At 40.9% G+C, this 15609-nt stretch overlaps 1 protein-coding gene across 10 annotated transcripts in view; it reads left to right on the forward strand.

Moving 5' to 3' along the window:
- SATB1 (SATB homeobox 1) overlaps positions 1-15609 on the forward strand; it is a 94050-nt gene that overhangs the window by 56487 nt on the left and 21954 nt on the right. For all 10 annotated transcript variants that reach the window (XM_054191697.1, XM_054191698.1, XM_054191696.1 and 7 more), the window contains 2 exons: positions 1377-1589; positions 9845-10000. In XM_054191697.1, the coding sequence (XP_054047672.1) occupies positions 1377-1589; positions 9845-10000 (369 nt within the window). The remainder of the gene's footprint in view (positions 1-1376; positions 1590-9844; positions 10001-15609) is intronic.

A 15609-nucleotide genomic window follows, 5' to 3' on the forward strand; every position in this document is an offset into this window, starting at 1 on the left:
CTTCAGTCAGGATTGCCTGTCTTTAGCTTTTTTATTGCCTGCCTCCCTCCCTCCATGGTTCCAAATAACTCACAACAGTTCTTTAGGAAAAGAAACATCAGGTTGTGTTTCTTCTTTAAAATCATATCCATGTTCCTTGTTACATTAGCAATAGAAGCCTCTCATATCAACACTCGCCTTGTCCCAGCATGGCAACGGCATTCATTCTAAAAAGAAGTTCGCGTTTGCTTTTGGAAAAGTTAGTTTTCTTATCACCACCTTGTTACTTCAAGACAGGAGAGCATTTTGTATGTCTGACATATTTAAAAGGCAAATTTGGCAGGGGGGAGGTTTCAAGAACCCGGTGACATTAAAGTTCTAGTTGCACTCACAGGTTCATAAATATTTCATCTTTTAGAGTAATTAGGTGTCCCAGGCCGCCAGGCCTGCTCCATTGCTGAGAACCGAGATGAAATGATTACGTAGGAAACCTGGTGTGGTCTGTACGAGCTGCTGGCAGCAGGCTGTCGTCTGCAGCCTGCCCACCTCTGGCTCGTGGCCACGGGTGCCCTGTTCGCTGTTTTCCTCTCATTCCCCACTGCTCACCTTCTTCTGAAAGTGGTCAAAGGGAGCAACGGTAAATGGACTTAGGAAATGACACCTGCGCAGCGGGTGCTCAAATAAATAGCCCGAGCGGCGGGCTGGGTGAGGATTAAGGTTGTCCTGGTGAGGAGAGGGACAGGATGGGAGGAGGAGGAGGGTGAAGGAAGGAGAGCATCCAACTGTGAGCTTCCTCACTTGTTGTTAAACTCCACTATACAACTCTCAAAATATTGCCTGATAAAAAATATGGACCTGAGTCAGTTAAGCAGTACATTAGGAACGTTGCAAGTTTATCGTCACAGATTAGTTGTGAAATATCACTTCCTTTCAAAGAGCTCTTAAAGTTGCTAGAAGTGTGGAAAGCCATTTTTTTTAGGTTGGCTATGCATTTTGTCTGAGAAGCCTGAGAAGACCCTGGTGTCACGCCTCTGGACTATCTGTATTTCACTTACTCTTAACGTCTTGTGATTGTCTGTCGACTGTGAAAGATTTCATGGCAAGTTAAGCCAGTAAAAGGAAGGAGACCTATTAGGCAGATTCAGTTGATGTTGTATGCAAAACAGATGCTTAATAAAATTAAGGGTACAATTGAGGCTCTCTTCTCTGCTACCTAAAATGCCATTAATGTATTCCTACGTGGAGCGAATAGTCCATTTGCTGCTCTCATCCTCAGCCCAGTGGAAAGAAGGAGGAGGACTGATAAGCGGTGGGTTTGCAGTGCGGGGTTGTACATGGGCTTCACCTGGGCTAACTCTCCAGCCTGTGCTTTTTTTTTTTTCTTCCCCTCCCTACAGGGCTTGCTCTCAGAAATCCTCCGAAAGGAAGAGGATCCCAAGACTGCCTCGCAGTCCTTACTGGTGAACCTTCGGGCTATGCAGAACTTCTTGCAGCTGCCGGAAGCCGAACGAGATCGAATTTACCAGGACGAAAGGGAAAGGAGCTTGAACGCAGCCTCTGCGATGGGCCCTGCACCTCTCATAAGCACACCGCCCAGCCGGCCCCCACAAGTAAACCACTCGCTCTCTCTTTCAGATTTGCTCCTTGTGTTTTCTCCCGGCCCTGCCGGGTGATAACCTTTCTTAAAAAGACGAAAGCTTTTATTGCTGCATTTTTTTAAACGCTCGTAGAATCATTATTCGCAGTGCATATCACAAATTAAATTTAGGAAATATAATGGGTAATAGTAGCAGTTTATTACTGCCAATTTTCTAGTTTTAAGATAAATTCTGTCCATTATGGTCCTTACAGAGTGTTTTGCTCGTTTTACTGAGATACGAGCTTTACTGGGCCGGGACCATGCTACCTTTCAGCTGTCTTTTTTTCCTGTAATTCTCAGGTGTTGGTTTTAATGTTAGAGGTTCACATAGGGATTTTGAAGGATTTGGACCACTAAACTGAGTGGGAATGAAAGCGGAAGTATGAGTACATCGTATTGTCTTAAAAATTATTTCCCAGGAAACGAACAGGTAAAACTAAAGGCATGAGGGAAGAGGACTGCATCCCAAAATGCTGGGCGCGCTTTCAAGCTGCTTGACAGCTGGATAACATAACAGACTTGCTATATCCATTGCTCGGAAAGATTGGAATATGTTCATTAAAGCTTCATTTAGTATTTGTTCAAATGAAACACCTATTGATTTCTGCAAAATCTAGTGGGACTATTAGTTTAATTCTCCCAAAATTATAGAGTTTGATAGAGTGGGATCTAGAAATTGAATGGTTGAGTCCTTGTGCCCATCAGGGGAACTTAGCTTTTAGGGTACATGAGAAGTACAGGTGTGAGCCATAGGAACACGTAGGATTTCCACAAAGAAGAAACACGGCTGTGAATGAAACACTCCAAAAATAGTGTACCTTTTCTCAAATACTCTGCGTTGCTGTGGCTCAGGGTTGTACCTATGCAAGGACAAACCAAACTGATCTACAGATATGTGAGAATCGTGCAGGATACGCAGTCCAGATTTGCTGTACAAAGCAAGGCTTTGTGGTGGTGGGAGTTTTGTGATGGCTGAGTGTATAAACACAGAGCAGTTTTTTACTAACCAGGCTCAGGCATGTGCCTATGACTGTACTCCGTACCCATTCTGAATGCTATAAATTCCTCCAGGTTATTTTTCTAATTTCCCTGCAGCTAATGGATGCTAAGGACCAGACTGAAGTAATGAATAACACAATTGTAGGAAAAGGGGGGAGAGAAGATCACTTTGACCTGCTGCAGTACTTTTCACAAGAAGAGAAAAAAATTTTAGCAGAAAGAACAGACTGTGCTAATGGTCTAGTTTTGTTATCGTTAACTGAGTTTAGTCTAAGAAATCCACTAAAGATACTCTTCAAGATAAAGGATGAGAATCTATTTACATAGTAACGCGTTAGTGGGAAATAGTTAAATACAGATAACTGTGTTTAAAATAACATTTGAGTTTGTTTTAATATCTGTACCTGCTCCCACAGCCCAGGTAATTCAGAGCAAAGGCTAACCCTCCTTCTTAACTTATCTCTTTCTGCCAAGGTAATGTCTCACTCTGTCTCAAGTGGTCTTGGGCAATTTCACAGCTAAAGAACAGAGTTAATTACAGGACCTTCCAGAAGGATGTCGAGTCAGAGGTAGTCCTTGTATTGGTTTTAATTCACACTTTAAACTGCATAAATCCCTCGCAGCCAGAAAGAAAGTGAGACTTAGGGGTTTTCTTAGCTGACAAAACATACTGCAAGTCCACATTTGGGGGTCGGAGGTGGGGTCTGTCTGTCTCTACTGTGCTCTTGTTCATAATTACTTTTCATTTTTTCAGTGGAAGTCAGGAGTATAGTTAACCTAATCACGATGGTTCAAAGTGGAAACAGCATACGGTTTTGTTTTAATCCGTTTCAAAAAGAAAACAGGTTTATACCGAAACCTTATAGACTAATACTTGAAGTCCACAGAACAAAACAGTTTATTTTCTAGCCGTTATATTGTTCTCTGTCATTCAGCAAAACATACGCACTTTACCAAGTGGATGGACCGAGGATGTAGAAACCTCTGAGTTGGGATTCACTAAATGTGAACCCTGGATTTGAAAATTGAAATGTCAGTATTGGTAACATAAGTTCACCGCTTAATGCTAGAAATAGTAATGAAATGATCCTAGTTGTTGCACTGGCAAGTATAACTTTACAGATCGTAGCAGAAATAAATTATAGTCAGGATACTGCAAAATTATTAATGCAAACTACTACTCTGATACCCCCCCAAATATCCACAGTTTATTGAATATTTGATACTAAGGAAATAAAACTACTAGTGGCGTTACTACCAAATTTATTATAAGCAATTATTTGAAGTTCACTATAGAGGAATACAGCATATTTTTCTAGCTTAGCTGTGAGCTTCTTGAATAACTATTGAAAGGCAAAACAGACCGTTTATCCTCACAACAGAATTTACGCAAGAGCCAACATATTTAATATTAAATTTTTAGACCAGTGTAACATTTTAAACAATTAAACTATGAAACCATGAAAAATGGGAGCTAATATGCCACACATGAAGGTTTATTTTGCAATTGCAAGTTATCAGTTTCGGAAGGATGTGAAAATAAACATCCTGAAAAGGATCTATTTTGCATTTTTGTGTTGCCAACTGGTGGCCAGACAGTAGAGCAGACTTAACCATTTAGCAGCCGAGCTTGTTCTGTGTGAGTTTTGCATGCTGTTACATGCAAAAACAGAAAGCGTGACCTTGGAGGTCTGATAGGATAGTAGGAACTCACCAAGCATAAACTCTGGTGCCTGAGTTAGAAGGAACTGTGTTGAATTTATCTCATTTTTACAGCATTCTTACTAGTTGCTACTTGAGCTAATGTATCTGGATTGTTTCCAATTCTTTTTTGAAATCCTTTAAGAAGCTCTTTGTCCCCCTTACTTCTCCCTTTCTCTCCGACTTAAACAAAAAAGCAAAATCTTACTTTTTTTTTTTTATTGAAATCATTAGCCTCTAATGCATGAGCTTTTGGGATACGTGTATAGCTCTCTAAGCTGGTCAAGTTGTAAAAGTCTGCTGCTGCCTTCCACACTGGTGGACTGAGCGCAAGGAGATGGCGTACACAAGAATTTTTCCCTTGGACGTTGTTCACCTTGCCACCTCCTGGGGCAGAAGCCTGTCTATCAGGCTCTTTCCTGGGCCAGCGAAGTTTATAAATACTAGCATCTCCATCGGGTAGGTATTGCATGGAGATACAGTTTAACCTCTCCAACCTAGAAGGGAGAAAAAAAGGTCCTTTCTTGTTCTTTTTATCTTTTTTCCCACTTCAACATCTTCATCTTGCAAATCACCCCACAGAGGTCCTTTCTGGGTATCCCAAGTTCAGAGATGAGTTTATTGCACGTTGGGATACTTCAGAGGATGCTGAGTGTGGAGCTATGTTCAGGATGGAGGTGCTAGGGATGGCCTCTCCCTCTCATCAGGGCAGTTTGCGGGGCTGGGGGGGAAAAGACTCCCTCCTCCTTAGTACAACTTGGTGGGAGGATGGAGACAGGTGACCAAGTCACAGATTTTCTTTTACAAAATATTCTGGTTAAAACTTATTAGCCGTTCTGCAGTAACGAATGCTTCCTTCTCAGGGCAAGTCATGTCAGTTTCAGCAGAGCTGAGGAAGAAATCCCTGCCACCCATATTCCCCAAAGAAAATTTATGCTAACTCTTGGGGCCCATCATCACCCTGTGTAAACCAGAGTACGTGTAACGTCAATAGCAGAATATAATTTTAACAAGGCAATGTTTCAGGAAGCGTCCACAAATCATTCAAGAGTCATGGTTCTGGGTACTCAATTGACAAAAACCTTCATTTTCATAAATATAATCCTGGCCTCTTCTGACTACAGATAAATTGCAGTTCCTTCATGCTAAAGCAATTTCAGCTTGGGTCCCAGAGATAGGATGTCACGCTTGAAAGACTGGTCTTGAGGAGGACACTGCTTTGCTGGTGTTTGAGGACCAGTGAACCTCCATTGCAAGGAGCTCTGGATAACAGCAGCTCCCGTGAAGCTTGACGGTGGAGCCCTGGAGTTCAAACACATGCACATGCCATACGTCACGACCAGCAAAATTTCTATTTTTAAGTCTGCAAAATTTGAGATTTAGGCTGATAGTCTTTGTGCCAAGTTGCATTTTAATGAAAGTAAAAATGAACAAAATAATAAATGCAACCTTCTCACACACACACCCCCCGAAACCACCATGGAGGAGAGTTAATGGAAACCCTGACACTTAACTGTAACTGCACTTCCAGGCGCCACTGTAATAATGGAGTAGTAAACCTTGTCCTGATAAAAGCTGTTCTGAAAGCAACAGCGTTTATTGTACCTCCTGTGCTATTTGCAGAGCAGAACTGAAAAGTAGTTTGTTTTGCCTGGAATGAACTACTTTATGAATTTTAATGTACGATGTAATATTAAAAGCTAAACCAGGATTAAAGAAGATTTTTGTTCCCAAGCTAAAACGGTACTTATGAGAATGTGTTATAAAAGATTTTTTTGTTTCGGTTTCGGTGGGGAAGAAATGAGCTTCCATGTTTGTGAAAACCTCTTCAGATTGGTTATTCCTTCTATAACAACCTGTCCTTTGTTTAGGAAAATTGAATTAATCCAGAACTTCTTCCTGCTGTCATCAGTCTTATTTGATGAGAAGATATATATCTGGGCAGGCCAGGAGAGGATGGATGTGTTGTTTTGGGTTTTTTTCCAAGTCTTTCTAAACAACTAAATTGATTAGCGATCGGAAGATGGCCAAATGATTTTCTGATTCTCAGTGTGTTATGTTTGTAAAATAATGCTCCCCTGTTCAGTTAGTGTTTGCAAAATTTGGTTACTGTCAAAAAAAAAAAAAAAAAATTTAGCTGATCTGTGGTTTCTTTCCTAAACAGAAAATGTGGCTGTAAGTGTGGGTGGGGTGAGAGGTTGTGCTTAAGTGTGGATGAGATGAGAGATTATGTTTTGTTTTGTTTTTCTCTCCAAAATGAATACTTTTTCCACCTCCTCTCCCAAGTCCTGAAGTTGCACTGTTGGGGGCTTTTTTGTTTTCCGTTGGGTTTTTTTGAGGAGGAGGGTGTTTTTTCAACCCAACTTCAAACAGCCTCTGTCTTGAACTCAATTCTAAATTCAACACAACAGCCTAGATGCTTGCTATGTATAAATTATGAAAGAGTTTTATGTATGGATATTCTCCAAGAGGTTAATTAGCGTTATTGCATGGAACTCATCAGACCAGAGCAGACCAATGGTCCATCTAGTCCAGCCACAGTCTATACTTGATCTTTGAAGAGAAATTGTTAAGAGGCGGGGGAAGAATTTTTATACTTGGCCAATGATGTAAATTGGAGAGAGCGAGGATATGGCAGTGAACAATATCTCTTGATAATCCCCAAACCCATCATTTTATGACTTTAAGACTTTCATTTTCCTGAAGCTCTTTGGGCTAATATGACATTTTGGTGCAGATATTGGTGTTTTCTGTTGTTCGCTTCCTAATTCAATAACAATAGAAGGCAGTCGGGCAATAGCACTCTTTTTTTTTTTTTAACTTCAGTGACATATTAGATGCTGTTGAGTTTGTTGTACCTGTGTAAAGATAGATGTGATTTGCCAACCAGAATGAGGATTTTCAGTAATTCCCCTGGGTTGTGCATATCCATATTAAATTGGGCATTGAAAAGTGTGGACCAAGACGCGCAATTTAAATTATGTCTCCAGCGTGGTGTGCGAGTCTCGGTTTTTGATGATCTGGGTGTTCACAGCTCAGTTAAGTAGTCTATGAAGTGCTGCTACAACATGAAGCTGTCTTTTGATGCTGCGTAGCAATCAAAAAGGCAGCGTGCGTACAGAAAAGAGTCACGAGAGTAAAGTGTTTCCTTCCCAAAAGATGCTGCGGACTTGTGGATCCTGGATGAATACCTTTGTCTTCTCATCCTCCCATCTCGACCCTCAAAAATTAGTTACAGGTTAGACATATTTCTTTGAGAAGGCCTCAAAAAAACTGACAAAATTCGGACCCAAAGTCCAAGACGGTGTGTTGAGAAAGCTGTCACTTTTTTGTTTTCTATGTAGCTTAGCCTGATTTTTACATGCAAGCAGAGAAGCCTGTCTCCAGTTGTATATTTAACATCCCCATTGGTTGTCAGTTACCTTTTAGTGAATCCTTTTAATTTAAAGATTATAAAACTACCATTGATTTTTGTAATTTCCAAATGATTTCACTGTATGGTGTTCAGGAGATACACCTCCTCTTGAGGCCCCATGCTGATTTGCCCAGTGTGAGGCATGCGTTTTCCCCTCTGTGGTGGGGAGAAAGGAGGTTTGTGGTGCTGCTCCTCACGCTGCCCACCGCCAGGTGCCTCAAATGTTTCTGAGCAGCCGTCGGCCCAGGCTTGGCCATCCTCTATGGCAGTGTCACCTGTGAAATGTCACACCGCAGAAAAGGAGATGCCTCACTCTCCAGGTCATGGCTGCAAAGCACCAGTTGTTTTCTGATTAAAGCAAATCACATGATAAATTGTATGCCACATTCTGGGACTTTTCCTCATTTCCCTTTTCATTTAGGACTCCTGTATTCAGACGCCAGAAAGCGCTAATGCCTGTTAGAAGGCGGCAAGTAGAAGTGTGTGTGGGTGCCTTGTTTTTGCTGGGGTTTCGCCCCTTGCAGCTAATGGGCATGTGTTAGCACAGCTCCTGAAAAGCCCGATAGACAAATCAGGCTCAGCAAAAGTGGCATGCGCTCCCAGTTCCTGGACTAGATTATTTTGTCTTAAAGGCACTACAGAGGATAGTTAACACAAATTGAGCGTGACATTTCTAGGAAAAAATGGGCTGATGATTTGCCTAAGTACATCTCTCACCCAAAGCCTTTGACTTTCATATCATGAGACCTGTGACATAGGAAAGCTCATAGAGAGTGAGATTAGAAGATGAATTATCATGTTGTCATGATTTCCCTTTGAACCTCAAGGGACTTTAGAGCACAGGAAGATGCTGACTGGCACTGGATTAAACTGATAGTGAAAGTGTGGTTTTAGACACACACTTAAGAGTAGGCTGAATCACCCTCTGGAAGTGCCAAGCTCTGTCCATTAGATTTAGAGGTAGCCTGAATGACTAACTTAGACTAGATGTGTAACTTCTGAATGGCTAAATTAATTCAGCTCTCAACAACTTCCCTATGAACCAGTAGGTTTGAATCAAAGCCTGAAGATTTGATTTCGCATTGTCACCTTGTGGGTTCTCCGTGGAAATCCAGTCTATCCTTTCCTCTGGTCCAGTTCAGGATTAGTGGTCCACTGATCTTGGGCACGTATTGCAAGAGTAGCTGCTAAATAAAAACCTTATCCTTAATTATTGAGAATATTGTAGGATAAGCTGAGTACCTGCTGATTATTTTGTACCTCTCAACTGATATTGCAGAAACTGCTCTGTAACCTTGGTGGGATGATTCTTGGTGTTGAAACATCACTTCCACCATTTCCAGAGGATAAAGGAAAGGATAGTTTTCTGCACATCATGTCACTAGTGACGTATTTTTTGTAGTTTTCCTTAACGCTGCAGATGCAGCATAGAAATGGTAGTATAATCATTCTGTCTTGTTTTCATGTGGGGTTTTTTTTAACCTGTATGTAAGTGAAATATAACTAGAATAAATAGTTTTAAGAAAACCTTATCTTGATTTCATGAGTAAGTAAGTGGTTAAAATATGCGCTATTCTAACTTACTGCTTTCTTAAAAACAGCTTAAGGATTAAACTGACATTATTTTATGAAGTTAAATCTAAAGCCACAACTTTTCTACATTATCATGCATTTGAGTGTACTGGACATAAGGCATGAATCAAGATGTTATCTGTTAGGTTTTTATTTCATTAGAGATTCTTTTACGCTGCAGTTACAATTTTGACTTAATTTGGGGGGGGCAAAGAAATCGTGTAAGGATTCACAAGTCTCTACAAGAATGTTTGACAGGTTTCCACCTAATTTGTTTTATGACATTGAAATTCACAGTGGTCAGTTAACGATAACTCATATTTCAGATGCATTCACCTGTTACAATATGCTGAATTTTCTTGTTTCCCAGTTGCCTGAACCATGGATAACTTATAACGTTAAGTCTCTGAAAAGCTGAAAGAATATCAGAGCAAGATTGAATAAAAGAAATAAAATGGAAACGGGAACTACTTGGGGAGGGAAAAAGAGGAAAATAACTTTTTCATAATGAAAAATGTCTCGTAAAATATATTTTCTAGGTCAAAACTGCTACTATTGCTACAGAGAGGAATGGAAAAACAGAAAATAATTCCATGAACATTAATGCTTCCATTTACGATGAGATTCAGCAGGAAATGAAGAGAGCTAAGGTGTCTCAAGCACTGTTTGCAAAGGTTGCGGCGACCAAAAGCCAGGTAAAGTTCCCGGGGCGCAAGAGCCTCCCTGTCCTGCGGGATTTTTTCTCCCCTCTGATTTTGATCTGTTTCTGTGTGAGTTACAACGAGTGGCCAGGTGGGCACACCAGCCCCGGACCACAGCTCGGAGCTCCTTGCTGAGTCCAAAGGTAACCCCTGGTTACCCTTGACTGGGCAGGGTTGAGAAGTGGCTTCCCGAGACGCATCCCTCCCTCTTTCCCGCTGGCAAGATGCCTTCCCTGCGTGCCCGTGGGTTTTGCATGGCTCAGAAAGCATCAGGCTCATCAGTTCCTAGCTGGTGTGAACATGGCAAAAGTTGTGTGGGAGCTATATATGTTGCTGCCGAATTCATCTCGCGGCTTTGGCGTTTTGCAATTCCACGCGCTGTAACAAGGAGCGCTGGAGTTCCTTTTTTTGTGAAAATATTTGATCAGAAAGGGGCCTGGGTGCAGCAGACCCTTTGGTAAGACTGTGCACGGGAGGTGGGGAAGCACTGTCCATGTCAAAAAAAAAAAAACAACAAAAACCCAACAAATTACGGTTATACGAGTTACAGCAGAGAAAACAGGTATGATCTTTGTGGAATACGATGGCTGCTTGGTTACCTGCATGTGTGCATACATATATATTGCATATTCAGTTTTGAGCCTTTGTTGTGTGGTTTCCTATTCTGTTTTCTTCAACTGAAGAATTTTTGTCAAGTTTAGTGGCAAGAGAGGGAAATCAGCAATCACTTGCTGGGTGTGATTATCATAAGTGACATGTCGCCTGGGAAGGATCACTGGAGTATGCAAAAGCATTGATTTAGGTGAGAATGTACTCAAGAAGCAAGTAAAGGAAAAATATATGGAAAAAAGAGAAAGACTAGAACCGCCGTTATGCCAACACTAGAAAGAAACGGTAAAGGCACCAATGCTTGCAATGTTGAATTTTCATGTTAGATTAAAAGTTCAGTCCACTTAGTCACTATTCCTTTACTTTTCTAAAATTGCTTCATAGAAAAATACAGCATCTTCCGGGGAAAGCTGATAATGATCAGTTAGACCAATGTTTCTTGGGCCGTCAGCATTTTAGTGCTGGTTTTCTTTTTAACAGTCTTTAACTTCCGACTTCTGCGTTGTTCGCGTTTTGGAGTTTACTCCATTTCATTGTACAGAAAGGATGTTGTCTCTTAAGTTATATGCTGTAAGGAGCATTTAAAGGAATATTTTGGAAATGTTATATCAAAATGATTAAACTCAAGCTGTGGACTGTAAAAATTATAGCTTTATAGGCCACATGCCTGCCTACCCTTCAATCACTGTCAAAGTGATAATTTCTACAATAATATGTTTCTTTTATTGTGGGATTCTAAACACCAAGTGCTGTTTAAACATTAAACTGAATTGTTTATGTTAGTGCTGTACTCAGTGTGTCATACATCAGGCCACTATAATCTCCCATGGAATGTAAAAATTCTGTCATGAATCATGGCTTGTATATCGGAAATTACTGTAATTTTGATTGGAAATTACAGGGCTCTTGAAATGTTTCTAATCAAGATAGAATGTTACAGCAGCTTCCAACCTGTGTGCTCCTCAGATGTCTTTATTTACATGTCAAGACTTGGGGTTAGAGAACTGTCCGTTTTCTACACCTTCCCCTTTCCATTGCTGTTCTCCGCAAAACTAAGGTATGAAGCCAATCTATCGGTCCACGTAATTTTGATCTGATCTTATTTGTGTGACAGTGTATTTATTTGAGCATGTAGTCTTAAAATTTCTAGGTGGGACAGCCCTTCCAGTGCTGACTTCAAAAGGGACAGGTAATCAAAGTGAAGCACAAAAGCTTCCAGAGGATGAGGTGCATTTCTTTAGAGTATTGGTATAAAAGTTGGATTCTTGTGTGAACTTTGCTATCAAGTACAGAAAGCAAACAACACCAAATGCATAGTTCTTTTTCCTTTTATTGTGGAGATTATGCCTGTATAGTCTTCCCAGAGGTTATTTTTCTCCCAGACTTAAGCAATGCAATGTTAATTTATGTATTCGGCAAGCTTTCAGGTCTGTAGTTAGCCAAAGGGCCGTTTGTAGTACAAATCTGCTTCATGGAAGTAACCTCATAGGTGAACTGACTGTGTTTGGTCCTCTCTAATGAGTTGACTACTAGTCAGCCAATCAATAAGTTTAAAATCTGTAGCAAAGCTGTGTCCATTAAAGGAGATACCTGTCTCGTAAAAAATTCTGCATTGGAGCTTGTCAGTGGTGCAGAGAAATGTTTCTTGGGGTAAAGAAGTCTCCCTTGCACAAAAAAAGAGGCTTGTTCAGGCATATTCTTTAAGAGAACCTCTCTTGAGGGAGTTCCATTGGTTGTTTTTTTTCATTTGGGGATATTGGTTTCCCGCTCGGAACTGGAAATCCTGGGATAATCACTTCCAGTTATAGTGAAAAGCCTGGAGGACATATGTTAGAAAATGATGCGGTGGTTAACAGTTTTGGTTTTAAACATCACAAAAATTGAACAATACTGCTCTTATCTTATTTTGGATATAAAACCTGGATTTAAAAGCTGAGTTAAAAAGTCTGGAGTTACGGTACAAAACAATATGTGACATAAAGCAGCCCTGCTAGTGGACAAAGATAGTTGCTTTGCTGGAGGGCCTTTTTATTTATTTATTTTTTAAGGAACTGATTTGGGTCAACATTAGATTGGGTGCCGAAGCAGCCAGCGCCTGCAAGGTGGCTGAGCTTGCCTGAGCCAGGAGACTGCAGATAATGTTCTGCTGAGTAGAGCACTTTGTACGGAAGAGCTATTAAATGATGCGCTACAGAAGTTTCTACTTAGGTGGCACCGAGGTAAAAAAACGAGCATCTTCCCTTGTGCTGCGTTAGTGCCTTTGGCAAGAGTTACCTGATTGATGGAGGACCACATACGGACCTGATGCTCACCGAACCAGCTGGCTACAGGGGTTGGTGCGGCAGAGATCATAGCGCAGGGCGAGGAAGGGGTGATGGGAGCAGGAAGAGATTGCAGTAAGATTAGTGGGATCCTGCTCTGCCTTAGGTGAGTGATATTTGCGTACGTGTAGTTTCACGGTGCACTTTGCTGGCGGCTTGTTGGCTTTCCCAAAGGAAAGGGACAATCTGGCACATGGGATTGAATGAGTTTGGGGACTCAGCTAGAATATTCCTTCAACCGTTGAATCCTTTTCCCATATAGGAGTGTATGCATTCTGTATATTTTTAAAGTTTCTATGTTTTTAAGGATTGATAACAGGACAAGAGGTAACTGGCACAAACTTGAGCATAGGAAGTTCCACCTAAACATGAGGAGGAACTTCTTTACTTTGAGGGTGGCAGAGCACTGGCACAGGCTGCCCAGAGAGGTGGTGGAGTCTCCATCTCTGGAGACATTCAAAACCCGCTTGGACGCGCTCCTCTGCAACCTGCTCTGGGTGACCCTGCTCTGGCAGGGGGGTTGGACTAGGTGATCTCCAGAGGTCCCTTCCAACCCCTACCATTCTGTGATTCTGTGGTATATTATCTGCAGAATAAATTCAAATTCTGTTAAGTTCAAAATATATACTGTAAAAGCTACTATGGATATACTGAGGAGCTAAGGAAGATATTCTAATTCAAATTGCTCAAATACATCATATCTTTGGGGAGTTTTAGAGCTGTAATTGGCAAAACACCTAATGTCAGTATTTAAAATCTTACGGTTTTATTGCAAGTTGTCTGCCTAATAGACCTACGTATTTTTTGTTAGATTATGTTGAAAAGAAAGCTTTAGAAGAATGCATGCAAAAGGAAGACAGAAAGGTTTATCAAGTGCTTTGTGTCTGCTCCCAGGTTGTTGGTTTTTAGTGGTAGAACTGCAATACTAACAATATTGTTTACTAAAATTTAATCAGCACACCTGAATAAGTCAAAATGAAAAGATTCCACGCATATATAAATTTGTGTGGTATACGTTACTTTTACAATTTAATCATATTGGGGTTTTATTAAATTTATAACATGACAGTCTGATTTAAGTAATTATGAAAGCACATTCTTAATTTCATTATTTCAAACAAAAAAAAGTTGATTTGTGTAATGATCATTAAGGCATCATGGTTCAGTAACTGTGCATTGGTTACAATGTTTTCATGTGGGAGCCAGGGATGAGTTTTTTTTCTTGATGGTGACAGATGCTGAAATCTAATTTTATTCCATAAAAACAGACAAACAAACAAACAGAAAACCCCCAAACCTAAGAGCCCCGAGAGATAAGGCAAGTAGAGACTTGTAGTGTTTCTGTGTGTTTGCTGCGTTTTGAGAAGTTACATTTATGTTAATGGTTTATCCTGAAAAGCTGTGGCCTGCACGTGCTAGTCTGAAGCAAGGAAGAAAGGAAAACTTTGCTGAAAATCAGCTTACATTGCTAAAGCTCTCTTAAATTTAGGAAATTACATTTTGCAAAAACTGAAGTAATATCAACTTCCGTACCTCTGAGAGTCCCATACACTACAGTGTAAGGCCGTTAGCCTGCGTTATTATACCTAAGTAAGTTTTACTTTATAGTAGAATAAATAGGTAAAATCGATACTTTTCTGTAGCATCGATCCTGCCGATTGCTGTGTATGGCCAGGTGGGTGCCAAATGCCCTCCCTTCACACTGAATAAAAATGCCTATGTGTTGAAGGCAAGACAAAATCATGCCTCAATTTTAATTGTAGAATAAAACTAAAGGAGTGCTACCCATACCTCCAGAAACCTCACCTCACTACAGAGAGTTTTGACCCGTTACTTCTGAGCTGTTGCGTTGTGTTGCCCAATTTCCCGTCCTTCTGTCCCCGTCCTTCTCTTTGGTTAGGCAGTTAGCCCCTTGGAAATGAGTAGTTTCGCGTGCAAAGCGTGGAGGTAAAATCAGTGGTTCAGACCACACTAGAGACTCCATCCGGAGCCATCAGGCAAGTATTTTGTGCAGTGGTATTTTATTAGAAGTGTTTGACTTTTTGCCTTAGTCTGCACCTGGAGCGTCCTCCTCCGAAGGGCTGCGTGGGGAGGTGCACGGGGTAGGCATTAGGCAGAGCATCTAACGCTCCTGAGTAGATGGGAAAGAGTTAAATGGGAAGGGAATGCTAAACATTGGCACTAAAATTGCTTTTGGCATGCAAATACCATGCTTTTCCTGACATAAATATTTTCAGAATAGGCCATTAGAGTTCAGGTATATAAAACCCTGCTTTTACTGGAAATTTTAATGTTGTAGTAAACCTGGAGATTTATAGTGAAAAATTGATGTCTGTTATCTCACTTTTATCTTTTTAACCAGCGGTTTTATAAATGCTATATCTTTGATCTGGCTTTTTCCATCTAGAGACTAAGCTATATACTCTAATAGGAAAGTCGTTTTTAAACAGCTTCCCACACTGAACAAGCACGGTATTGTGGATCTGGCACGAAGATGTAACATGCCATTACCGCAGATATAGAACAATCTATCCAACTATTTTCCAGCGGCGGGAAAAGAAACCTTTTTAGCACCACGAGTAACCCTCTGTGGTAACAATCTGGCTTTGAGAGAGGGATCTAGAAATGTATTTCCAAGGCCGTGTCCTCGGGGCGCTGCACCTCGGGCTGCCC

This window comes from Rissa tridactyla, chromosome 2 (genome assembly GCF_028500815.1).
Source record: "Rissa tridactyla isolate bRisTri1 chromosome 2, bRisTri1.patW.cur.20221130, whole genome shotgun sequence".
Taxonomy (NCBI): domain Eukaryota; kingdom Metazoa; phylum Chordata; class Aves; order Charadriiformes; family Laridae; genus Rissa; species Rissa tridactyla.